The 25,995-nt window shown below is 40.4% G+C and overlaps 1 protein-coding gene across 2 annotated transcripts in view; it reads left to right on the top strand.

Annotated features, from left to right (window-relative positions):
- Positions 1-25,995, top strand: part of TMTC1 (transmembrane O-mannosyltransferase targeting cadherins 1) — a 278,435-nt gene that overhangs the window by 219,024 nt on the left and 33,416 nt on the right. For both annotated transcript variants that reach the window (XM_047866166.1, XM_047866165.1), the window contains 2 exons: positions 2,045-2,188; positions 21,708-21,816. In XM_047866166.1, coding sequence (XP_047722122.1) covers positions 2,045-2,188; positions 21,708-21,816 — 253 coding nt within the window. The remainder of the gene's footprint in view (positions 1-2,044; positions 2,189-21,707; positions 21,817-25,995) is intronic.

Here is a 25,995-nt window from a genome sequence, read left to right as displayed (position 1 = left end):
CAGATGGGTGCAGCAGGAGATGGGTGAGCCCATGGTGGAAGATCTTATTGAATTTAGACTGTCCTTTCCCATAGGTAGTGGTTTCACCTCACGTATTTGTTTCAAGGGCTCCCAAGCCTAAAGAATCAAGGAAAAGATCAAGGTTTAAGAAGACAGATGTCCCCGGAAAGCTTTCTGTTACAGCTGGTCAGCAGGGAAATGAGAACTGCTCTCACTGCGTTCATTGGACATCCCTTAAATCTTTGGGAAGTCAGAGAGCTTTGCTCAACATCTTCACCTGCACAAAAAAAAATAAAAAAATAAAAAATCTTTAGAAGAATTTGAGTGCTGGCAGTGATATCCTCTCTGTAACCACTTCCAAAATCATTCTTAGACATAAGCTTCTCAGGAGACTTTTGTGGGTATGTAGTGAATGAACAGGTACAAGAGCATTCTGTCTCTCATCATAGCTCTGATGTCCCATAGTGGCATCTCAGAGAAAGAGAGCCAAGGACTTGCTGTCCCTCAGGCCAAGGACTTGCCATACTTCAGGATTGTGAAGCTTGGGGTTGTGGGGCTACCACCAGGGACCTCAGGTTGTCTTTGCCTGAATAAAGGTGACCAGAGATAAGCAAACAGTTGTGCCATGTGCTGGCCCAGCATGTTTTCTTTTCCCCAACTTCCTCTCATAATATCTCTCTCTCCAACAATCTCTGCAGCCATTGAGAGTAATTCGGGCTTTCCAGCTTTGGGAGGGCATAACATGCCTGTGAAGAGTCCTTGACAGTCATGAGGAGCATTACCTGTAATGTCTTCCTGAAAATACTAGTTCTTAGAGATGTTCATCGTGTCCATCGCTGCTCTAAAAGGGAGTAGGGAAGGATTGCATGGTCAAATAAACCTAGGAAACTTTGGGTTAAGCAAAGGTTTAAAAAGACAAACCATGAGACTTGTCTTGTCAGCCTTTTAAATAGGACCCCCTTCTGCTCCCAAATATAATTGATCTTAGAAGGTGTGGAACAGAGTGGGAGAGGCCAAGCATGTCATTTGATTGTCAAGAGACTTGACAAGTACACATCCTATTTTTATTTGGGCCTTATCTTAGCTTTCCTACATTAACAGGCAGCTTCACAGGCTTATTCTGAGTACTCTGGGTGACAGAGATGGAGTGAACCTCTTAGTCTGCTAAATATTCTGCTCTAAGTATAGCAGAAACAACTAAACTATGTAGCTGTGTGGATTTACCTTCTTTATGGTTTTGAGTTATGGAAGTAAATTGATTCCCTTCCCTCCTTAATCAGCATAAATTTGACTTACTGATGTATCCCCAGTCCTCCTTTACATTTGCTTTTGAACATTGGGAATGCCATTTTCACTTCCTTGTGACTTACTTAATTTTTTTGAAAGTGTTTGTCAGGATTTTCATTCTGAGAACTCTCTCAGGCCAGTTGGCACCCAAATTATAATAGGAGGAGAGAAAGGGGGTAAAATGGAAAAAGAGAGCCAAGATGAAAAGCCATTTTGGGAGTAAAGTTTATTTTTATGGGAAAATCGTGTGTATTATCCTTTCCCAATAATGGCAGTCTGACTCATCTTCCAATCCAAATATGTTCATGAAGATGCCCTCATCCAAAGAACCCCCAGCATCTTATGTACATAGTGGGCATTATATGGGCAGCTGGTCAGCAGTCCTACCAGCCCAGAAACTCAGAAGTGGTGAGGCAATAGGGGTTTTCTGTCAAAGCAAATTGAAAGTAATTGTAGGATCCAAAGGACTAAAATTTGGTTAAACCTGATAGATTTGTATACTGTTTATTTTTGCACCATTTGGGGGTTATTTACATATACCCCTGTCAAATATGTACTTCTCAGCCACATTTATATGCCTGCAGCTGCATACATAATTAAAATTTCACGTGGACAACCCATTAAAATAAAGGAAGAATTCAGTGTTTTGTTTGGGTTGTGACATTCCTAGGGTGGAGGAGGGAGGAAAACAAGTAAATTGTTGTGCCCACCTGAGGAGTTTTTTAACAATCCTGGCTTAATATCTCTAATTTTTCAGGTTGTATCCTCGCCATGCCAGTGCCCTGAACAACCTCGGAACGCTGACAAGAGACACAGCAGAGGCAAAGATCTACTATCAGAGGGCTCTCCAGCTAAATCCACAGCACAACCGAGCTCTTTTCAATCTTGGGAATCTCCTCAAGTAAGTACAAGGTGGACCTTCGATTAGGTGCGCTTGTCATTTTAGGCACCCCTTTCTTTCTCAACACTTATTTGGTCGTGCTTCAGTCCTCTTCTTAGAGTAGGATAATAAATGTTTCCAAGCTTTGAGAAGAGGTCATATTCGTTTAAATTAACTCTATCCCTTATCAGTCAAAAAGAGTATTTCCCTAGAGTGTCTCTCTGGACATGTTAGTTCTGAGATATGTTCACAGATTGTCTGTGGAGGAGTAGGAATAGGGAAGGGCTCCTTGGTCAGGTAAACTTAGGAAATGCCAAGTTAGACAAGGATGACTCCCCTCTTGCAAGAACCTTTAATATCCTAAATGCCCCGTGAATCTTGAAGAAGGCAATATGGAATATGACATTTCCCAATTTTTTTTTGGAAAGGTGTTTCCCAGGTATTCCATGAGTATACCTTGTAAAAGTACTTATCCACGAAGAGCAATCTGCTCTAAAACTGTAGGCAAATGACAGAACCACAGCTTGTGTTCAGTGTGTACTAGCAGTAAAAAAAAAAACAAAGTAAGGTCTGCCTGGACTTAGTGATGGTAAGTAAGTCTTACTCTTAGGAAGACCTGCCGGGTATAGTCACCAGTCACTGGGTACTGTCACTGCCCAGTAAAAGGTTGATTAGTGTCACTGAAGACTGTAGCACACAGGGATACTTTTGCATCTTGTCTTTTTATTAATACAGAGTCTTGGTATGTTGGTGATGGTACATCAGAAGCAGAAATAGGATGAAAATGTTTGGAATGAGATTGTAGCGATGCTCGTTAGGATGCTGACAGTCCACACACTTACTGAATTGGTTTCCACGTCTCTAAATTTCTAGAGTGCTCATCTGGTACTTTTAAAGCGAATGGTTTGCTTTGTTCTTTTGGCCTCTCCCTAACAGGATTGTCTTTTTTTTTTTTTTTAATGTTTATTTGTTTATTTTTGAGAGAGAGAGATGGAGAAGGAGAGAGAAAATCCCAAGTAGGCTCCACACTGTCAGCTCAGAGCCAGATGTGGGGCTCAAACTCAGGAATTGTGAGACCATGACCTGAGCTGAAACCAAGAGTAACTGACTGAGCCACCCAGGTGCTCCAGCAGGATTGTCCTCTAATTATCTCAGTAACTCAGTGTGATGCAGCTTCTCCACCTTCTTGTTTACTCCTTTAATTTTACATATATAGATAGACAATAGTCCTTTCTCGTAATGTGTGTGTTAATGTGTGTTTTTATCTAATCTCGTTTGGACAGAAATATTGGGTGTATTAATCACAGAACATTCTAATATGGTATGATGTGATAGGTACCATCCTGAATCTGAAGGGTTTTTTTGTTTGTTTTTTAAGTTTATTTATTTATTTTGAGAGAGAGAGAGAGAGAGAGAGAGAGAGAGAGAGAGAGAGAGTGAGAGGGGGAGGGAGAGAGAGAATCCCAAGCAGGCTCTGTACTGTCATCACAGAGCTGGATGTGGGGCTCGAACTCACAAACCATGAGATCAGGACCTAAGCTGGAATCAAGAGCCAGATGCTTAACCAACTGAGCCACCCAGGCACCCCCTGAGTCTGAAGTTTTATGTTTAGAAATGGCTTTATCCATTTACAGGAGCACAAAATCAAGGAAGACTATACAAAAATAAGTAAATGTGAGGAAAATACACTTAAAATGAAAGAAATAAAACTATAAGTCAGCAAAAAACAAATAAATGTAATTTTTGAATCAGATAATTTATTGTTACAACTTGATACAAATTGAGATTGATGAAAAACAACTATGAATGAAATGGTATACACTGTGACAGAAAAACCATTTTATTACCAGTTAACTCCCATTAAAAATAATAACAAATCAAGAGATATGGGGAAAATGAGTTCTCTGTTATTGCAGATAACTAGTTGCAGGTCAATAGAGTGCTTTTATATTACTCTGCTATTTTTATGAGCTCTTATTTCTTTATGTGAAGCTCTATGGACTCATTTTTTTTAAAGTCATTGTTGGGTCTGTTTATGTCCTAACTTCTAGCCCAAGTAACTTAATGGCTGGATAAAGTCCTATCAGTGTCTTTTGGGGTAACTGGATTACATAGTATTGATTTTAAAGACCATATGAGTATTTGTTCCCCCAAAGAGCCAGCTTTAATGACAGTTCTTGTTAGGAATATTGTCCTGCAGTTATGGTTACAATATTGTGCTGAATGGGCCTCTACTTGAAAATAATGGTTAGACGGTCCTTAAATTTCATCTTGCCAAGACCTCAACAAGAGATGCACACTCTAACCTTCCTTTTTCAATTCACATATTATTCCACTATTAGCTTGAATGAGTATCTGTGAGTTAAAAGGATAAGGGATTATTTTTTGGAGCATGGCAATGGCTACTCTTCACAGTAGGAGGGATTCCTGGATACTGAGCATCGGACTTTTTCTCTCTTTGTCAGAGATTTTGTCAAAATCAACTTTTGATGATTATCCAAACCAAAGACAATGCTTTACATTTGTGTAAGACTGTACTTTTCTGAGTGCATGTTTTTTTGAGGAGGCTCTCCTCGTGACTCCTTAAAGTAGACAGGGAAGAAGAGGAAACCAGGGTCCTGCGAAGTTGAGTGCTTTGTACAAAGTCACCATTGTTTGCCTTTTGTTCTTTTCATTTACACCAGAAAGCAGAGTGGCTGTCTCTATGTAGTTCCTTTTACAATTCAGTAGAATAAAAGCATGCTAATAGCTAACATTTATATAATACTGTCCGTTTTACAGATAAGTGTTTTCATATGCATTATTTAATCTTTAATCTATTGTGAGAGGTATTATCATCTGCATCCCCGTTTTACACACGGAGAAACCAAGGCTCAGAGATCTCATGTGACATTGGCCTAGGCCTTGTCAGACCTAGGACTGAATGCCTGCCCTTGGATTCCTATTCTATTCACTTACCTTGACCCATGCTGCCCAAATACCTCTCCAATCCAAGAATTACTTCATATTCAGCTATTTGACAGCATGTGATTGCCTTCTGGGAGAAAGACCCATCATGGTTTTTTTTGGGTGGGTGGGGTGGGGGGGATAGTGACATTTGTTTACATTATACCCCCCAGTAGCAGAGAGAGGTAACTCAGAAAATAGAGCTAATCCACATTTAGTTAACTCTGAGTTTCATTTCTACTTAACCTTAATATATGTCTGCTACTAGCAGTGGGTCAAAGACAAAAATAAATAAATAAATAAATAAATAAATAAATAAGAATATTTTAAATTTTGTTTGATTTGATCCATTTTGCTACTTAAGATTTTTGCCCTATCTGTTTCTCATCAGGCAGCTAATTTTTTAAATTGTGCCCTTTTTTGTAATCTAGAACTTAATACACATTCTGAGAACCCAAGCACCTATTTAGGCACAAGTGTTAGATTTGCTCATCGCTGAGAGCAGGGCACTGTCATCATTCCTATTTTATAAATGAAGAGACTAAGGCTTGGAGAAGTAATGTGTCAAGGTCCCTTAGCCAAGTAACAGAAGGCATGGGAATTGAACCTAGAGCTGTCTGACCACACTCGACTGCCTCCTTGTGGCTTGCCTCAAAACTGGGATACAGCCTAGAGCCACATCGCCCAATGGAAATGTAATGAGAGCCAGAATCTGTGACTTAAAATTTTCAAGCAGCCATATTTCAGAACATAAAGAGGTGGAATTATTATAATAATGCATTCTATTTAACCCTATATATCCAAAATATTGTCATTTTAGTGTGCAATTTGTATTACAAATTAATTTTAAAATTGAACACGTAAAAATATTACTGAGCTAGTGTGTATTTCTTTACAATTAATCTTTGAAACCCAGTGTATGTTTCTTACTTTCAGACTAGTCATATTTCAAGTGTTCAGTAACCACGTGTGGTTAGTGGCTGCTGTATTGCACAGCATAGACCTTTATTAATGACTTTGACTTTGAGAGAAATTAAGTCTTTGTCCAGGCCAGAAGCTCTAAATAAAATGTGATTCTGTCAGACCATCCCAGAAATCGTGTGGCACTGAGGACAAATGTCACTTGCATTCTTGGAATTATATGACATATAGCTTTAGACCTGTTCATAGCAATAGATTTCAATGAGTGCTATCCAAATATATTTGGCCTCTTTCATGACCATTTCACTGGACTTTGAAGCTAATCTATTATGATTCTGTGCAGCATATGTACAGTGTGACAGATTGATAAGGAGCAGCTATCCATGCCAGCATTCTTAATTTATATTAATTATTGTTGGCTTTGCTTGAAGCCTAAAACATAAAAGAAAATAGGCAAGATTAGCATAAACTTTTCATGGTTGAAAAGAGCAGAAGTCCCTCATGGCTCAAGAGAATATAATCGGATATTTACATTCAGGGCGTAGGAAAATATTTTTGTGACTGCTTGGGGAAAATAGCTGCTAGTGTTTGTTACTGAAACAGAATATGAAAAGACCCTCTTAAAGAATTATATAGCATACCTCCCTCATTGCCAGAACTACCTTCTATTCACATGAGAGGATTTGGGTGTTAATGGGTATTATAATAAATATTATAATCCAAATTTAGAAGAAAGTGAAATGGGATATCCAATAATTGAACTATATATAAGTTGAATTTGGGAAAAAATATGTTTGATTTTCTTTGGTCCTTTAGAAAATTAAATTCTGAAGAATAAAAGGACATGGAAAGAAGGGTGACCATTATCTTTGAATAAATTTAAATGTTTGGGATAAATTTCTTTATAGCTCTGATACTAGCTACACCACCTTTTATTTTATAAAAAGGAATTGATACATTCAAGATGGTAGTTCTCTTCTCTCCTTTTCAACTGAAGCTTCTGGGAATTCAAAATGCCAGCCCATTGGATAAAGAAAAGCTTTTGGAGTTCCTTTCTGCTACATTAGGATGTCAGCTTTGGGTGGGCAAGTTCTGCACCCTTTCCTTCTAGTGAAATCTCACTCCTTGCCCCCACCGCCATGGTGATCTGTTAGTATTCATGGTACTTCCAACCTTATTTATGTGTAGTCTCAATCCCATTACAGCCCCTCCCCAACTTAATCAGTCACCCACTTCTTCTGCCAGCTAGACCCTCTGGTTCTACTCTACCTTGGGCACCCACCAACAAGGCCATGCCATGGGATTTTTACACAGACCTTTTTACTTTGTATCACCTAAATTCTGATGTTCCTCTTTGACCTTAACCTCTTACCTCTCCCCCCTCTTCCCTTTCACCCTCTGTTGTCCCTACTAACCCTCTGATGGGGTCATGATTTTGACCTGCCACCTTCTAGCTCTTCTCTGTGTTTAGTTGTCTTCTTTAAAAAAATTTTTTTTACGTTTATTCATTTTTGAAAGACAGAGACAGAGCTCAAGCAGGGGTGGAGCAGAGAGAGAGGGGGACACAGAGTCTGAAGCAGGCTCCTGGATCTGAGCTGTCAGCACAGAGCCCGACGCAGAGCTCGAACTCACCAACCGCGAGATCATGACCTGAGCCCAAGTGGGATGCTCAACTGACTGAGCCACCCAGGCGCCCTCCAAGTTGTCTTCTTTTAAGACCTTAGTATTGTTGTGCCTTCCACGACCAGTGTTACTCCCCTCTTACTCCCTCATTCCTACCGACCCTGCTCTTCTCCATTATTAGGATCTCTGTTCTTTCTGATTTTTATATTCATAATTTATAATCTCATCTCTAATTTATCTATTTCACTCATGCATGTGACATCAACATAGACTCTTTTCACACCTTGACTATCATTTACTTGCCTGACCAGGCTCCTAACTCAGTGTACCCATTGCCTGCATTTTGCTTTCTGTAGATCAATATTTCTCAACTTGTTTTCATTATTAGCCGCCACCCTCACCCTCGAAGCCTTTTAAAGCATTTTTCCCTAATCACCTCCATCCCTAATGAATACTCAAGAATAAGATTTGTTACGTAGGGGTTGAGCTTTGGGAGACCACAAACCATTGTCCTATCTAATTTTATTTTTTATATGTAATATAATATTGTTTTCACAGCACTACCTCCAATCCAAGAAGCAATTTTCACCTCTGTCAGGAATGTATGCTCTAGACTGTCATGTAATCTGTCAAGCGTTAGGGATGAAAAACAAAGCTAACAAAACTCTGAAGAGAGCATTGTGAAACCAAACAGGGTCAGGAGTTAAAGCTGCTAGAGATTCATCCTTTATGATCCTATAATATCTCCTTTTTTTTTCCTTTTCCTAATACATGTATCCTTCTTCCCCTCCTCCGTGTTCATAAACACATGCAGAAGATGACATCATCCCTTACTTTTACTAAGAAGATTCAAGTCATTCAGGGTCAATTTTTTCAGCTTCCCTTCTTCCTATCTCAAAATTCCCTGCATGTCGACAGACTATTTCTTCTTTTACTCTTCCAAGGGAGGAGACACTGTCTTGCCTCCTTAACAAGGCCAGTGCTTACATCTTATTTGTGTGTTGTTTATTTGTATTTTTCTAGGTTGTGGCATAATTACTATGGAAAAAATTCACAAATCTGTATTTTGACAATTCTATATACTTTCATAATTACCTCCAGGATAACATAGAATATTCCCATCACTCCAGAAAGACCCCTCGTGCCTCTTTCCAGTAATTTCTCCCCCCTCGAGGCAGTCATTCTGATTCTTTTCACCATAGATTAGTTTAGCCTGCTTTAGAGCTTCATTGAAAGTTGATCCTTAATATGTACTTTTTGGCGTCTGGTTATTTTTACTCATCATAGTGTTTTGAGTCTTATTCATGTGGTTCCATATTACATTTTTTTATTGCTGAGTAGTATTCCATCATGTTAATATACTGTAATTTTGTTTATCCATTTTCTTGTGGCTGAATACTTGGTTTGTTTGCAGGTTTGAGTGATTATGAATATTCATGTTATGACTATTCAGGTCCCCCAGTCTTTGTACGTTCATTTCTTGTAGGTAAACGTCTGGGAGTAGAATTGTGGGTAAGTAAATGTATCTTTAATGTTTTAAGAATCTGCCAAACTGTCCTTCAGAGTAATTGTACCACTTGCACTCCTATCAACAATGGTAAGCGATCCATATGCTTCATACCCTAACGTTTGGTATTGTCAGTCTTTTTTATTTTAGCCATTAGTAGGCATTAGTGCAAAATCCACATGTGTTCTTGATTTTATTTCTTTCCCCTTCCCCCATGCATTATTGTGGGCTGTCTCTTAGGTCTTCAGATTTTTCCCATTCCACAAATTTCTGTATCCCACTCCCCCACACAAGGTTCCTCCAGAGAATCTTCCTCAGTTCAGCTATTCCCTCAAGCTGTTCTCCTAACTCTTTCTGAAATTTCTCTTGTCAATTGGCAAGAATGGTTAGCATTTGGTGCTTCTCCTTCCTCCTCACCTGTTCGTTCAGCTCTCATTCCCCTGATGTCTCTGAAGTGAAGAATATGACAATGTTGGCCTCCTCCTGTTTTGAAGCTCTTTATTTCATCTTTTCCTTCTATTTCTAACATCTGCTCCTCTCCCACCTTCCCTATAAATTGAGGGGTGCCTGAGAGATTCACTGATTGCCCATTATGTACACACACAGAGTCCAAATGTCTTAGCATTTAGGACTTTCCATAAATGCTGCCACTTTCCTCCATCTTTCCTACCACCCTCCCATGCCGTGTGAACCGCAGTGCATAGCTGCACTGGCCTCTTGTCAACGAATGTGAAATACAAGCCTGCAAACTTCATTTGAGGGAATATCACGGAGGTTTTAAAGTGAGAACTCTCCTAGTGTATCTAAAATATGGCTTCATTTGCATTTTTATCTTCCGTTCAATGTTTGCACGAAACTGAATTATCTGGGAAATAATGAGAATGTTTACCTATTTCCTCAAGATTTGAAAGTTATTTGTGTATAAACAGATTGCTAATTGTTAAAATATTTTTCTAAGTATCTCTCCCCCACCAAAGCTCTATTCGTTCATGCTGGGATTGCTAAATGAATTGAGCATGAGTGAGTTGTTTTAAACCCACAGTATGGTTTGCAAAGAAGCGTCCCTTTCCTCAATCCTTTCTTTGCTGTAATGGCTGCAGAAAACACTGGTGAGGCCAGAAGACAGTCTGTGCAGGGAGCACTGTGAGGGAGAGCAAGCTTTATGGGACCCCTCGTTTTATTTACATTCTCTTAAAGAATTGGAATGTTTTTTCTCTCCCTGCATAAATATTTCTGACAGAGGATACCTAAACATGCCAGACTGCTTTGTCAAGTGCTAGAGTATCCAGCGGTCTCCCCTGTCCTGAAAATTATCCCTGCTCCTTTAAGCTTCACAAACGTTCCCTGCCCCCATTTGCAGTCTGGTCTCCTTAAGATCCTGTGCCAGGTGCTGACTTGGAGCAGCTCTTCACTGGAGATGTAGCTTAAAGAAGGTACAAGTCAATTTATAAGAATAAAAGAAATGAACAAGGAAGTGTTGAATCACTACACTGTACCCCAGAAGCCAATATAACACTATGTTAACTAACTGGAATTAAAATAAAAACTTGAGGGACGCCTGGGTGGCTGTCGGTTAAACGTCCAACTTTGGCTCAGGTAATGATCTCACGGTTCGTGAGTTCAAGCCCTGTATTGGGCTGTGTGCTGACAGCTCAGAGCGTGGAGCCTGCTTCAGATTCTGTCTCCCCGTCTCTCCGCCCCTCCCCCACTTGCACCCTGTCTCTCTCTCTCTCTCTTTCTCCAAAAATGAATAAACATTTGTAAAAGTTAAAAAAAACTTTCAAAAAAGAGGGAAATGAGGGTAACCACTGGAAATTTCTCCTAGCATGCATTATGTTACCTTAGGGGACCAAACATCTCAATTTTTTGATCTTAAATCCAGTAGATCAATTTTGTCCTGACACCGAGGCTAAATTTGGAATGTGAGTTGTTAAAGATTGTCAAAGGCTTTCAAGTCTATCTTTAGCCCTGTGTAAGCCAGGAGGGGAAACACGAAGGGCAGAAAGAGGAATATGCATGTTCTCTACTTATCTGTGGCCTGCAGGGTCAGGCCAGGAAGCTCCATGGGGACATGAAGCTTGCCTTATAGTCTTCCTCCCGTGTTCCCCTCCCTCTAGGACCCAGCCTGCTGCTTTCATACGGTACCACCTGTCTGCCGGGAAGCATTGCAGGGCTCTCTGCCCCCAACCTTTCTGCTACCTCTCCTCCAACAGGTGACTAGCCTGTGAATAACTGACACTTGAATGATGAATTACTAAGCTCTTCCTCAGGCCTCACACACCTGCCCGCTCAGGGTGGGCAGAGGACAGGCACTATCACTCTCCCATTACAGACGGAACCAGGCTGCCAGGGTTGGGAGCAGTAAGCTCTGTGAAGTGGGAACTCAGTAGCCAGCACTTTCTGTCACATCTGTCACGCCGTGTCTGCATCTCTCCTCAGGATCAGGAGCTGTAGAACTTAGTGAGTTTGGATCTATACACCGTGTAGCAGTGTGTGACGTTGGGAAAACAATTTTATTTTTCGCTGCCTCTAATTACTCACTTACAAAGTGGAAATAATACTGTGACTTCTTTTCATGAGTACTAAATATGAGAATGCATATAAGTACTTAACATAGGACCTAGACCCCCATGAAGACGAAATAAGTTTTAGCTATTATTAATTATTAGCCCAGGGACATAATTTCCCACTGCCAATTTGAAGCTCAGCTTCTTGGTATGAAATTAATAATGAATCAGAAGTAGATAACGCATTTTCCACCCCTGCAATTGAACAGCTTTGGGCAATATTCAACCTCCTTGAGACTCAGTCTCCTTTTTGAAATAAGGGGTGGGAGCAGGCGATCCCGTAAATCTCTGTAGCTGCAAGAATCTGTGGTTTTAACTATGACTCCAAGTTTCTGATCTCTTCAGTGCAGGGGAAGAGAAAGACCAGAAAGGAACTTGCAAGTCCCTTTTCTCTTCAGATGGAGTAGAAGCACTGGGACAGCATTCTGTTTGTGCTGAGAAGTAAATTGTGAGGCATCCGGTGGCGATTCCAGATGGGAATCTGGCAGAAACGTTGAGGAGCAAGTAGAGCTAACATTTACTGCATCTGCCCTCGTGCCAGACACTTCTCCAAGCCTGTGTGCCTTTACTGCACCCTAACAGGAGCCTGGGGGGTAGGGATCCGTGTGCACGTTTCACAGGTTTGGCCACTGAGGCTCGTGGCGGTAGAACATCTAATCCAGGTCCTATAGCTAATGAGGGCAGAGCTGGGATTTAGACAGCAATCAGCCTGAGCCTAAAACCAGGAATGTGCATTCATCAATTGCATCACCACAGTGACCCCTTGTCTATGGGGTAAATGAATCCTGGCTAAATCAGGCTATACTCAGCTGTCTTCTTCTCCAGGTACCACACTGGGAGCATTGTTTCTATGCATTCCTTCAAATCATGGAAGGGCTTAGCAGAGATATTGTGTGAGCTCCGAAGCGATGCTGGCTTAGGAGTATTTCCCTTCACTTCCTACTCACCTTCGTGCACTCGTGGCACAGAACTGGCTCCGTATGTGCGGGAGCAGGGTCACAATGGGGCAGGCATCCTGCTTTGGGGTTCAGGGCAGCCACCTCATGGAGCTGATCAAGACATCAAGAGCCTTCTATAGCAGTGAAAGGGGAGGGGTCCCAGATGAACATTTCCTCAAGACCTACGCTGTGCCAGCTCCTGCATGAGGTCTTTTATGTGAACTGTGTCTCCATCTCTGCTGCTCTGTAACTAGATAGCGTCAGAACTTTCCACCATTCTGTTCCTCAGTTTTTAGCTGGGGAGAGATGTGTTAAAGGCAACCAAAGATTGACCACTCGCACCGCACAGCGTGGGCACCCTAACTGCCTCCCAGTTGTGGCTGCATTGACCTCAATCTAATCCTGCAAACCCACCTGTGTTGCGGAGGGTGTGAGGTACAGCTGATCTACTCTCTGAATGCTAATTACAGTGATCATAGTTTTGAATTGAAGAAAAAAATTTCTTCATCACCACATAATATGAATCTGTTCTCCAGACAGTTTTCCTGTGTGGCTTCCATAAAAACTCAGTTTTTATGTAGAACTACTAGCGTGAACACCAGTAAACTAGATACTATATTTCCTGGGCATTGCCTAGAGATGTGCTCAGTAAACCTGAACATAAAAGAGGCTGCATAAAGTAAGATCCAATAGAACCATAGAAAATACCAATAGTAGAACCACAGAAAAATGTATGCATTGAAAAGATCATCTGTCAGACATTTACAACTTGACTTTTACAATTCAGTTTTTCAGAAGAGCTGGTCAAGCCTATATGTTCCCCCCAACCCTAAAAAAAAAATCATCTTTTTTCCTTTGTGAGAGACATCATTTTGGGACACAACAACAACACAACACTCCAACAATGGAATAGTAATTAAGGGAGCTCCCCAGCACTCCCAAGTTCACACGGTGGTTAATGGGAAATTTTACTGCTGCCAAGTGGATTGCCAATTCCATTTATTTCTGTTGCTGGCATTTCCTAAATTCTCCCAAAATGTCAATACTTTTTCAAAGCAAGCATCTGCTTTTAGTTTAAATGAATATGTCATGAGATTTTAGACAGGAATCCAAAAAGTTTTCTAAATTGACAAACTTAACAGGTCCTTAATTACTAAAAGAAAATATGGTGAAGCCTTATTTGCTTTCGCTAAATATCTGTCATTGAGATGGAGCCAGGAAAGTGAGATGATGCAAATGTTTTTACTTAACACATGAGAAAAACAGCCCCACTGCTATATAACCAAAGGGAAAATTCCCTGTGAAGCTACAAATGTTTAATGGCAAAATTTGCACATTATGAGCAAGATCTAATTTCTACTTAATGTTTCTCTCATGAAATCAATGATGAAGATGTTATTGGTCCCGGGAAGCCCTTCTCAGGACTTTTAGCCTTTTGGAAGGTCCTGGGGGGAACTTGAGAGAGTAGAGGTTTGCTTGCAGATTATTAGGAGATTTTTATTTATGTTGTGATGCCCGCATGGAGGACACAGAAACTAAGACTTGGATGCGGAATAGAGGCATCCACAACTGAGCTTCGATGACGGAGAAACCGCCTCTTCTCATTGCAGTATTTCTCAGTGCCCCCTCCACCTGCCCCCACTTCCAGCCTCCCCATCATCTGGCCAAATCAACTGGCCACTGTGACTGTGTCTTTGGCTCTGATTGTCCCCGGGGAGTCTTCTTTCTTCCTAGCTTTCATCATCCTCTTATATTTCACCTTATATCCAGGATCAATTGAACAGGCAAATCCCACACAGAGCCAGGGCAGAGTTTCTTAAAGCATAGGCTCAAGGGGCGCCTGGGTGGCGTAGTCGGTTAAGCGTCCGACTTCAGCCAGGTCACGATCTCGCGGCCCATGAGTTCGAGCCCCGCGTCAGGCTCTGGGCTGATGGCTCAGAGCCTGGAGCCTGTTTCCAATTCTGTGTCTCCCTCTCTCTCTGCCCCTCCCCCGTTCATGCTCTGTCTCTCTCTGTCCCAAAAATAAATAAACGTTGAAAAAAAAAAATTAAAAAAAAAAAAAAAAAAAAAAAAGCATAGGCTCAAGACCGCCCCCCTCAGCAGAATCACCTAAGGCGCTTATTAAGAATATTGATTCCTGAGCCCTAGCCTGGACATACTGAATCTTAGGAGGCCTGGGATTCTGCATCTAACCGAACACGCAATGATTCTTAGGCACCAAAATTTGAGGACTACTGATCTAGGGGAAAAGGGAAGACAAAATATTTTAGATCATCGGTCATCCACTAGTGCAGTCTCTTGATACTTCCTTATTTGGTGAATAAGGAAATGGAGGATGCTGAGAGCAATAAATATCACCTGATCCCAGACAGTTTTACCAACTCCCAGCTTCTCTTACCTATGTAAGGATCCCTAGTAGTTCGACCAGTGCCAGTTGAACCCCCTAACGGGAGCTCTGACAGACCTTAGTGTGACATGAGTTTCCAAAGGGATTCAGACTGTTCCTTTCTGTGACTTCTAACCGAAGGTATGCCCATGGGGTATGTGCTAAGGTTTGATTTTATCTGTTTACTCACCAGTTATGGGCTACTTAGTTCAAGCTTTTTCTATGTAATTCAGAGAAACAACCTGTGGACTTGGTTACTTCAATCACATGCTTGGTCAGTTCAGAGGCAAATGTTATTTCCATATTTTTCCCCTTTCGAATCAACCTGTCAATTTAGTCTAAACGGCTAGTAGAATAGTCCTGTATAGATGGGGCTTACATTGAAAATGGGCTTCTGATTTCCCAAAACTGCTTATGATGGATCCAAAATGAATGTATTAGTAGGTTTTAATACTGGCCCAGGGGTGAGCTGTACTGTGGGAGTACATAGTAATTCCCACTATTAAGAAATTTTATAATGTCTATTTGAAATCTTCTGCCTCTTTTATATCTTTTCATATGGGGATAACTGCCTAAACCTTTCTTTTCTAAGAAGCTTTCCTGGCTTTACTGAGAAAGAGGCTCGGAATTGCTCCTGATTCTTTCTTGCCCAAATATTCACCTTTAGCAACCACCCCTAAAAATTCAGACCCACTCCTTTAAGTGGTTCCGGGCATCAGCTGAGTGGATTTGGAACCATCAGCCTGCAATTGCGGTCTTTTCAGCTTGGTGTTTGCCTTTGAATGAGGTTTCCATGTGCTCGCTTCGGCAGCACATATACTAAAATTGAATGAGGTTTCCATGCGTAGTGACTGTTTCTTACAAGTGTGATTGTACATTTAGGGCAACATATTCATTTGGGTATTTAATTATGATTTAAGTTGTATTAAAAATCTATTATGGTATCAGAGGGAAAAAACACTCTGGTGTCTAGCTCTTGATTTTTTGTGTATAGTTTGAAATGTAGATGTATATTACTTTTGAGGAAATTTCAAAAAACACTACATTCTCCTTGATTTTAAAATTAAACGAAGAAGAGGGAGATAGGTTTTAATGGGTGATTTTGGAAACATTGAAAAAGCTAGGAAAAGCCAAAATATATATATAGTACCTACTGTGTATCTCAGACAGAGGGAGGTCTGATAATTTTCCCAAAGAAACACAGCTAGTAAATGGTAGGAGAACTTGAAGGCAGTCTATCTGGTTTTTGAGTCTGTGCTTTTTTTTTTTTTTAATTTTTTTTAATGTTTATTTCTTGAGAGAGAAACAGAGTGTAAGTGGGGGAGGGGCAGAGAGAGAGGGACACACAGATCTGAAGCAGGCTCCGGGCTCTGAGCTGTCGGCATGGAGCATGACGTGGGACTCGAACTCATGAACTGGGAGATCATGACCTGAGCCGGCGTCGGACACTTAACTGACTGAGCCACCCAGGCACGCCTTGAGTCTGTGCTTTTAACTGCTATGCAGAGTTAAGGTAGTGAAGCTGCTTTAGCTGTGCCTGGTAAGTAGGAAGTGCTCAATAAATAAAAAACTGTACTTGTAATTTTCTTATGCTTCTAAAGCTTGAAATGCTTCTGTCTTCCTTAGGATTGCTTCTCTAATATTGAAAGAGCTGTAGAAATGGAGATATAAAATGAATGATTATATTACCCACCTCTGTCAAATTTGATTAGAATACCAAGATGCTTATTTAAGGTTTACAAAGATCTAGGAATAAAATAGTAAAACCACATTTATAAAAATTAATTTAGCAATTATTGAGTTTCTACTATGTACAGGTCACTTTACTAAAATTATTTAACTTCTACTGTGTACAGATCGCTAGTATAAAAGAAGTAAGGTTAATAAGACATGGGTCTTGCCTGTGAAGGAGCGTAAAACCTAGTAATGGTCCCAGAGTGCCCAACATTTAAGAGAGTAGATGCAGAAGTGTTGAGGGTGGCCTGTCCACGGAACGGGACACATGTGAAGTTCTGAATTAGAATCCTGGTGTCACAGTAGCTGCGTGCTGGAAGGCACATCACTTAGCTCTCCAAATCTCAGTTTATTCGTGTTGGGGTATAGTTGCTGGTATTGTTTTATAAATCTTAAAAATGGAAATACTGATGCCTAATTCATTATACTTAGGGAGAATTAAAATGAATAATGCAAAAGAATCACTTACGGGGTCCTTAGCAGAGAGTAAAGGTTCAGCAAACAGCTATCAGGAAATGGGAAGCCTTAACAACTTGCCCACATGGCCACTCCCTGGTGGACAGACGCTCCTTCCTTGGGAGGCAGGGGCAGGGGTGCTTCGCGTGCTGCGCCAGGGTCTTGGAGAAGAAAATGAGTTGGAGCTCAGTCACCCTTTAAATATTGACCTGAAGAACAATGGGCAGCTGCCCCTTTGGAGGCCATAACAGGGCTTCCAGACGGCTGTTCCCCTGCCATCTTTTTCCTTACAGAGATATATAAAGAAAACTATAAGAAAGATAGCACATGTATGTTTTCTAATTTTGTTATATGTTTAGTAGATCTGATGAGGGATCATGCTTTGAGCTTGTGAGTCAGCTGGTGATAATCCATTGCACAGGGAAAACATCATTGAGTGGAGGGGAGGGGAAAGCCATCTGTGAAGTGTCAGGCATGAATACTAGGCTGAGAGGCCACGAGACCTTTATGAGGCCTTCCTTTTCACTTGGGACCAAGGCAAATCCCTGAGGCCCTCTGAGTCTCATTTCCCACTAGTTTACGTCAAGGAGGATGGATTATAGCCATAATTCTCAAATCTGAATGGCTGTCATATTCATATGGAGAGTTTCCTCTTAAGAAGCCCAGCCTAAGAACAAAAAGGTCTTTTTAGAAGCACCTTAAGTGATTTTAAAGTACACTGAGGGTAGAAAAGCAACGGAGTTGGTTATCTCTCAGGTTCTGTAGGATAAATGCCAAAGTCCACCCAGTCTGGCTGGACTAGTGTGTACCTGGTTATGTTTGGAATGTTGGTCAGAACCATATTATGGAAGGTTGTAAACGGTCTATCTGTATGCAGCAGGGCATTAATGAAGATTTTTATATAAAGGAATGGGTTGAAAGCAGCGCTGTAGAAAATATGTATTTGTCAGTTATCTGCGTGTAGTAGAAGAAAGAGGGGACTAGAAGCAGGTTGTGAACTAAGGTGTTAGCAAGCAAAACTGAGTAAGGTGTAGTCTATTCAATAGAATTATAGTAATATGGTCACTGATTTTTAATTAATATGAGGCAGTTAGTAGAGAAACATGGGCTGTAATGTGGATAGGAAAAGGGATGCCTCTGAAACCAGAAATGAGTTGAAGTGAAGTTCAGTTCTCACGTGGTAATGTATGACCAAAGAAAGTACTGTTGAGATTAATCCTCTGTAAGTTATTGTGTCAAAACCACACCTATTTCACAAGCCCCCACCAAAGGCTGAGCAAAAAGAGAGACTACAGAAGAAATGCCTCTTCTTACCATTTCTCTCCCTTTCAGAAACAAAACAACAACAAAATTATTGCTTACCAATTCCTCGGGCTTTTGTAAAAACGTTTAAAAATATCTGTTAAGGTGGCATGTGCCTGACACCTGTTGGGGTCTAATGACTCTCAAAGGCTCCCAGGGGAAAGCAGAATCACCCGAGAATGCAGAGCCAAGAGGAAATGTCCTTTCTGCCTGGTCTTTGCATCTCGCAATACTCCTGTACTAAACAAAATTACATGATGAGCTATTTTTCTGAAAATGTGTCAGTCCCTCAAGACAATAATAGAGATATAGCTTTTCATAAAGAATCAAGCTCCCTGGGGCACCTGGCTCAGTCGGTTAAGCGTCCGACTTCGACTCAGGTCATGATCTCACGGTTTGTGAGTTCGAGCCCCACTTCGGGCTCTGTGCTTACAGCTCAGAGACTGGAGTCTGCTTCGGATTCTGTGTCTCATTCTTTCTCTGCCCCTACCCAACTTGTGCTCTGTCTCTCTTTGTCTCTCAAAAATAAATAAATGTAAAAAAAAAAAAAAGAATCAAGCTCCCTGTGAATAACTGTGATGCTAACTTTTCCACTGTGTCATATGAATGGTAATGGACAGCCTCAAGTATTTAGATTCCTAGATGTCATTAAGTGGTCATTAATCTCACTGAAATCATATATAAAAAGTTTGAATTGCCGTTCTGACTGATGTGAACCTGACCAATGAGAATCATTAAATCTTTCCTGTCAAATTGTTGTGGGTTTTTTTCCTGCTGATTTTGAAGAATATCCAAGCTCAATTATGTCCCGGGGAACTCAATCTTCAGCTTTAATTTCCTAAATCCAAATCTTTTTGTGGATTTTGGGAGGATTTCCAAATTAATGTTAATAAAGATTTATGAAATCCTTGGCAAAAGAGTTCTGCTGAGCATGAGATCAATAGTCAAATTATCAAGATTAAAGAAATAAGCTTTACTTTACAAGCGCCCATGGAAGAAGTACCTCAAGGTATATTCTAGATTAAAAACGCAAAGTATGTAAACATCCTGGACTTCCATAGAGCCTAACAGACACTCTTTAAATGTTTGTTGACTAAATGATTGAATCAATAAAAAAGCAGCACTAAGATAGCTGTGATGCAAATTTCTTATAACCCTGCAACTTTCAAGCCACATCCCAAAATAATCCACTGAAGGACGCAGGTGTTTCACCTTGATATCAGGGGCAGGAGTGTGCATCAGGAAGAGCCCAGTTAGCTCTGCCCCCAGTAAGAAGAGGAGTGCATGGACAGCCACCTCCCTTAGGAAATGGCTAACAACACGTAATAGATAATGATAGATGCTTGCTAAACCCAACAGTTAAATGGAAGGTCTTTGCTGGAAACATGTCTTTTTTTTCAAGGTCTATGATAGAAGACTCCTTTCTAGGTAAAATTGCCTTGTAGCATGCTGCTTCTCGTACTTGGAACTGACGCTTGTGGAGTCAATATTAGTTTTTCCTCTACAGATCTTCATCCTACAGAGACTGAAGCCATAGGGGGCTTGCAGCAGGAGCTACACTGCGCTGTCTTTGCTAATTTATGGAGCAATTCTGCTGAAATCTCAGTATGCGAACAAATTACCAGAGAATCTTTTTTAAATGTAGGGTTTGATTCAGGAGGTCTGAATGGGGCCAGAAGCTTTGCATTTCTAACAAGCTCCTGGTGGTGGTGATCATACTGGTCCAGGACTCACACTTGGAGCAGCAAGGTCATGTGAGGTGGGTTTCTAAGTAGTTAGAAGAAGCAGATGTGGTGTGAAGGAAAAGCACTGGATCTCGACCCAGAAGACTGGTTACATGAACATGATGAGTCACTTGACTTTTCTGAATCCATGTTTTCTCATTAGAAAAATGAACATGATAGGACAGTAAACACCTGCTGTGTGGGATTGTTGTGAAAATTTATAACGTTATGCGAAAATTGACCAGAGTCTATATGGTACATTGCTGAGTGATTGGTGACCCTAAATAGTGAAAACATAGGCACATAAATCTATAGTGGTAACTGGTAAAGATGGGGGACTCTTAAGCTGTGTGCTTTCTATACTTCCAGGGATTCTATTTTTTTATTCCACTGCTTAGCAAGTGTCCAGTGTTTGTGAAATTGTATTTGTAGCAAAGTTATCACTGCCACTGTATATTTTTGGCTTCAAAATGTCGATATCAGAATAATGGCCCGGTGTTTCCCCCATGGCACTTGCAGGAAAGAGAACTGCTACCCAAAACATTGGTAATAACTTTGGGGCCTCGAGTCCTCTTCGAACCAGAAATAATTACTTTCAAGAAAAGACTAAAATGGAGAAGACAGAACCAGCCCAGATTTTCAATGAAAATGTGATGAATAAAATAGCTGATCGTTCTTTGCCAGCCAGTAGTCACAGTATCTCCTAACTTCATAAATTATGTATAAATGGATCCCTCTTCAATGTAAAAGCAAAGGTTCACATGAGCAGTTTGGCTGGCTTGTGCCTGACGGGTGGCTCGGCCACCATGGCACCCAGCCTGTATTGGTACAGCTTGTCCTCCAGGGGCTCAGCACATCGTTCACATCATTGTAAACCGGCTCCCTCGAGTGCCTCCACATTGCTCCTCTGGTGGTCAAGCTTTCTGGTTAACAAACTTGTAACATATTAATATCTTTTTTTAAGTTTATTTATTTATTTAGAGACAGAGAGTGGACAAGGGGCAGAGAGAGAAAGAGAGAGAGAATCCCAAGCAGGCTCCACACTGTCAGTGCAGAGCCCAACGCAGGACTCAAACTCACGAACCATAAGATCATGACCCGAGCCGAAACCAAGAGTTGGACGCTTAACTGAGTGAGCCACCCAGGCACCCCGAAACTTGTAAAATATTAAATAAAACTCTCAAAAAGTGTATAACAGGAAATAGAAGGTAGAAAAATCAGTGAATAACCTGCAGCATCATTTACACCTCTTTCCACTTAGAATTCAGAGACAGAAACTGTTAGTACCTTGAGACAATCTAGTTTAATTCATTTGCAATGTAATCCAGAGGGAATCAGTAATCTTTGCTAAAAGAAATGAGATTTTACATCTAATCAGAGGATTTAAACACAGTGTTATTAAAAGATGCTGTTTTTTCCCTCTTTATGACCTCCAGGTCCCAGGAGAAAAAAGAAGAGGCTATCACCTTATTGAAGGACTCCATTAAATACGGTCCAGAGTTTGCAGATGCATATTCAAGCTTAGCTTCATTGCTGGCCGAGCAGGTAATTGTTTCCTTTGAACTTCACATATTTTTTTAAAAAGTTTATTGTTGAGGAGTACCTGGGTGACTCAGTCAGTTATGTGTCTGACTCTTGATTTCAGTTCCAGTCACGATGTCACAGTTCATGAGTTTGAGCCCCACATCGGACTCTGTGCTGACAGCATGGAGCCTGCTTAGGATTCTCTGTTTCTCCCTTTCTCTGCCACTCCCCCACTTGCCCTCTCTCTGTCTCTCAAAAAAAAAAAAAACTTAAAAGTTTTTGCTGTTGAATATATAAATTAATATTACCCAGATTTTGGTACCAATGAGTCAGTTTGTAACCCCATATGGAGCAACTAATTTCTATGTCTGTTTTCTTCTTGACAGAAATTATAAGCCTGGCTTCTTACCCCAATACTCTCTGTGTACTGAAGGTAGCCTTTAGACAAAGAGTAGAGGTCATTAGAGGTCATTCATGTATTCTATATCACTTTGGGGCAAAATCTCTCAAGAATAATACACGGTATTTGCTAGTTTTATTGCTATTTCTTATATTTTTCTGGGGACTTGCTAATGGAGTCAGATCTCCAAACTCAATGTGGAACCAATTACTGATAATAGATCCTGTGTCTCAATACCTGTTAAAAGATTGCAGAGGCTTATAGAACAGGCTCTGAAGAGATAACATTTCTCATGGTATACAGGGATATTCTTATTCCCCTTCTCTCTTCACTTGTGTCTAAATGATTGGATACTGTTTTTCAGTGTTCTGGATGCATGCCCCCTGCTAAGGGGAAACAAGCATAAACTGTCTTCTCTAAATTGATGATGCAGTTTTGTTGACACACATAAGTGCCCTCAATAGACAGTGGATTCTGCTATCACACAATTGGCCAGATTGTCTTTAAAATCAAAGTCAACACCTTCAAAAGATGCCCTGCAGCATTCAGGTGGCTGAAATGTAATGAATGATTTGATACTGATACATGATTTGATATCAGTTACATAGATGTGCAATTTGCATTGAAAAAATTTTGGATGTTTCAACAGGAAGCAAATTTAGAACTTTCTGTGGATATTTAAGTGTCAGAAATGATAAGACTAGTTTTCATGCTCTAATATTCTCTGTATAGTATAGGTGGGCTTTAGACAGAAGCTCAGGTCTGTGGTGGGTGATTTCAATGCATGTTTTAGCATAATGGTCAAGCTGATGTGATGATGATTGCATTCTGTTATACACTGGCGGTCCTCAGCTACCTTTGGCTTGTGTTGAAGCAGACAATGTGGGAACTTTCTGCTTAACCAACTGAGCCACCCAGGGACCCTTGGACACTGTGGGAACCTTCTGAAGCAAAGATTGACTGTCTTCATCCCTTTTTCTCACCTCATCCTGGCTCGTTCGTTTTCATAAGAAGACGTTTATCCTCCCCTCCCTCCCCCCGCCCCACCCTGTCTGGCTGGGTGTCTGGCAGTTACTCACACATGCCAAGCATGCTTCTCTCTTGGAGCCTCTGCACTAACTGTTTCCTTTGTCTGCAAGTTTTCTCTCAGACATCTTAGGGTATCCTTCCTCACGTCATGCTGGTTTCTCTGCAACGTTACACCATATCCGAGGGGTTGTCTGCAATTACCCTTCTTAACTAGCAACCTCACCCTGACTGACCACCATGTTCTCTTTCACCTTGCCCTGCCTTATGTTTCCCAAAAGTGTTTATCACCATCTAACATATGTTTGTCTATGATCCTTCTCCCACCACTAGAATATTTAACTCATGAGAATGACCGTCTCTTCTATTCATGGCTGTTTCCCAGTGTCTGTCACGTTATATGCAATCAATAAATTTTGAGTGAATAAATGAATCCATATGAACTGGAGAGCATATGGTCCCTCCAATCCAGTATATAGCCTAAATTTTATTCTTACATTACAGTAGAACTAAGCCTGTGGGCCACACTGTTTTGCAATTGATCATACCTATATGTGATGATTTTGTCCTACATGGAGCGATAGTATGAGGACCACTGTGAGAAATTATTCTTTGTAACCATAGAGTAGGGGTGGGGGTGAGGACAGCACCTGCTGCATCATTCAGTGGCTTCTTTATGAGGACTCAGGAGAAATTTCTCTCATCTCACTGTTAGGAAGGGCTCAGCTTCTCCTGAGTTACAAGATTTTTGCTTTATTTTTAATCTAATGCAGGAAAAAATCTTGGAAATTCTGAAAAGGGTCAAGTGTATTTCCATCCCTGTTTCCCCATCCTCTAACAACCATCTAGACTGTATATTCTGCTCTTCTCTATGTGCTGCTTTTACTCCCGGGTTTATCAGTTTCCTTAATTTATTTTATTCAGTTTTTGTTTTCAATTTTTATTTTTTATTACTTTTTCTTGGATGTTTTCAATTTTTAAAAGCGACCTCAATTTCTTCATGGAATAATGAGGTATAAGTAAGTAAATACAGTTGACTCTTGAACAATGAGGAGGTTAGGGGCACTGACCACCTGCACAGTTGAAAATCCACATACTGACTCCCCCAAAACTTAACTACTAAAAGCCTATTGTTGACTGGAAGCCTTACCAATAACATAAATAGTTGATTACATATATTTTGTATGTTATATGTATTATATACTGTATTCTTATAACAAAGTAAGCTAGGGAAAAGAAAATGTTATTAAGAAAATCATAAGGAAAAAACACTTACGGCACTGTGCTATATTTATCGAAAAAAAATCCACGTATAAGTGGACCCACACTGTTCATACCTATGTTGTTCAAGGGTCAACTGTAAATAAAGCATTCCACCAATAGTGCCCACTTCATATCTTTTTTTTCCCCAACTCACCAGGACAGATAATAAACATTTAACTGTTCCTTCTTGATGAAAATTATGCTTAAAGTAAGTAATTATACTTAAGTAAGATAAATTATATTGTCATTTACCTAAGACCAGTGATAACACAGTATATTGTTTTGGGGGGAGTTTTTTACAGATATGAGTAGAACTTGTATATATTCATATACTTCTGTCTTCTTAAAATGCCGTCTTTTCTTTATCCCCTATAAATCCTGCCGAGTTTTCAAGATCCAATTCAACTCCCACATCTTCCTCCGAAATTTCTCCACCTCCCCTTCTCGTGGGGAGTCATGTTTCCTCAGAGCTCCTTTTTTAAAAAAAAATGTGTATTTATTTTGAGAGAGAGAGAGAAAGAGAGAGAGCGCACACAAGTTGGGGAAGGGCAGAGAGGGAGGGAGAGAGAGAATCCCAAGCAGGGATCCGCACTGTCAGCACAGAGCCTAACTTGGGGCTCAATTACCACAAACCGTGAGATCATGACCTAAACTGAAACGAAGAGTTAGATGCTTTACTGACTGAGTCACCCAGGCACCCCTCCTCGGGGCTCCTATAATGTTAATGGGAACACATACGAACATGCAAACCAATCACATATTTTTATTTCTTGAGTTAATATCTTGAACTATAATCTAAGCAATTTTTCAGGTTTATTTTCTTCACAAGACCGTAAGTTATTTTAAGAAAAGCAGCATCTTCTTTAGATACCTATTTCTTTTCCAGGGCTTAGGATAGTTTACTGTGTAATGCAGTCATTCAGTGTGTCTTCACTTGATTTACTTTGGGATTCAGTTACTCTGTAGTGTGATACTAAGAGCAATTGACAGGGGACTAAGAGACCTAGTTCTAGACCTTACTCCATAGTTAACCAACTACACAGACTTGGGTGAGGAGTACTTTACCTCTCTGGGCCCCAGTTTCCAAATATGAAAATTGATAAATATTCTAGATGATCTTTACTGCATCTATGGCATTAACATTTTGAGTGCCTGGAATTAATCTTCTTTAACGTCAACTAAGTGATTTTTAGTCCTTTTTTCTGACATTCTTTGTATTAACTACCCTTTCTAGATATTTCACTTGACAAGTCGTTAGAATTGTTCTTTACCATTTTTTTATTCGAGTACAATTAACATACACTGTTACGTTAGCTTCGGGTGCACAATATAGTGATTGAATAATGCTATACATTACTCAGTGCTCAGCAGTATACGTGTACTCTCAATGCCCTTAGTGCTAAGGCATTTTTTAATGAATACTCTGTGGTTCCACTGTAATTAGTACTATTGTTTCTATACAAATACAGCATTAATATGTTAATACTGTGAAAAGTGATTTGCCTTAATCA

This window comes from Prionailurus viverrinus, chromosome B4 (assembly GCF_022837055.1).
Source record: "Prionailurus viverrinus isolate Anna chromosome B4, UM_Priviv_1.0, whole genome shotgun sequence".
Taxonomy (NCBI): Eukaryota; Metazoa; Chordata; class Mammalia; order Carnivora; family Felidae; genus Prionailurus; species Prionailurus viverrinus.
Note: the sequence above shows the minus strand (reverse complement) of the source record. Positions and strands in the feature narration are given on the sequence as shown.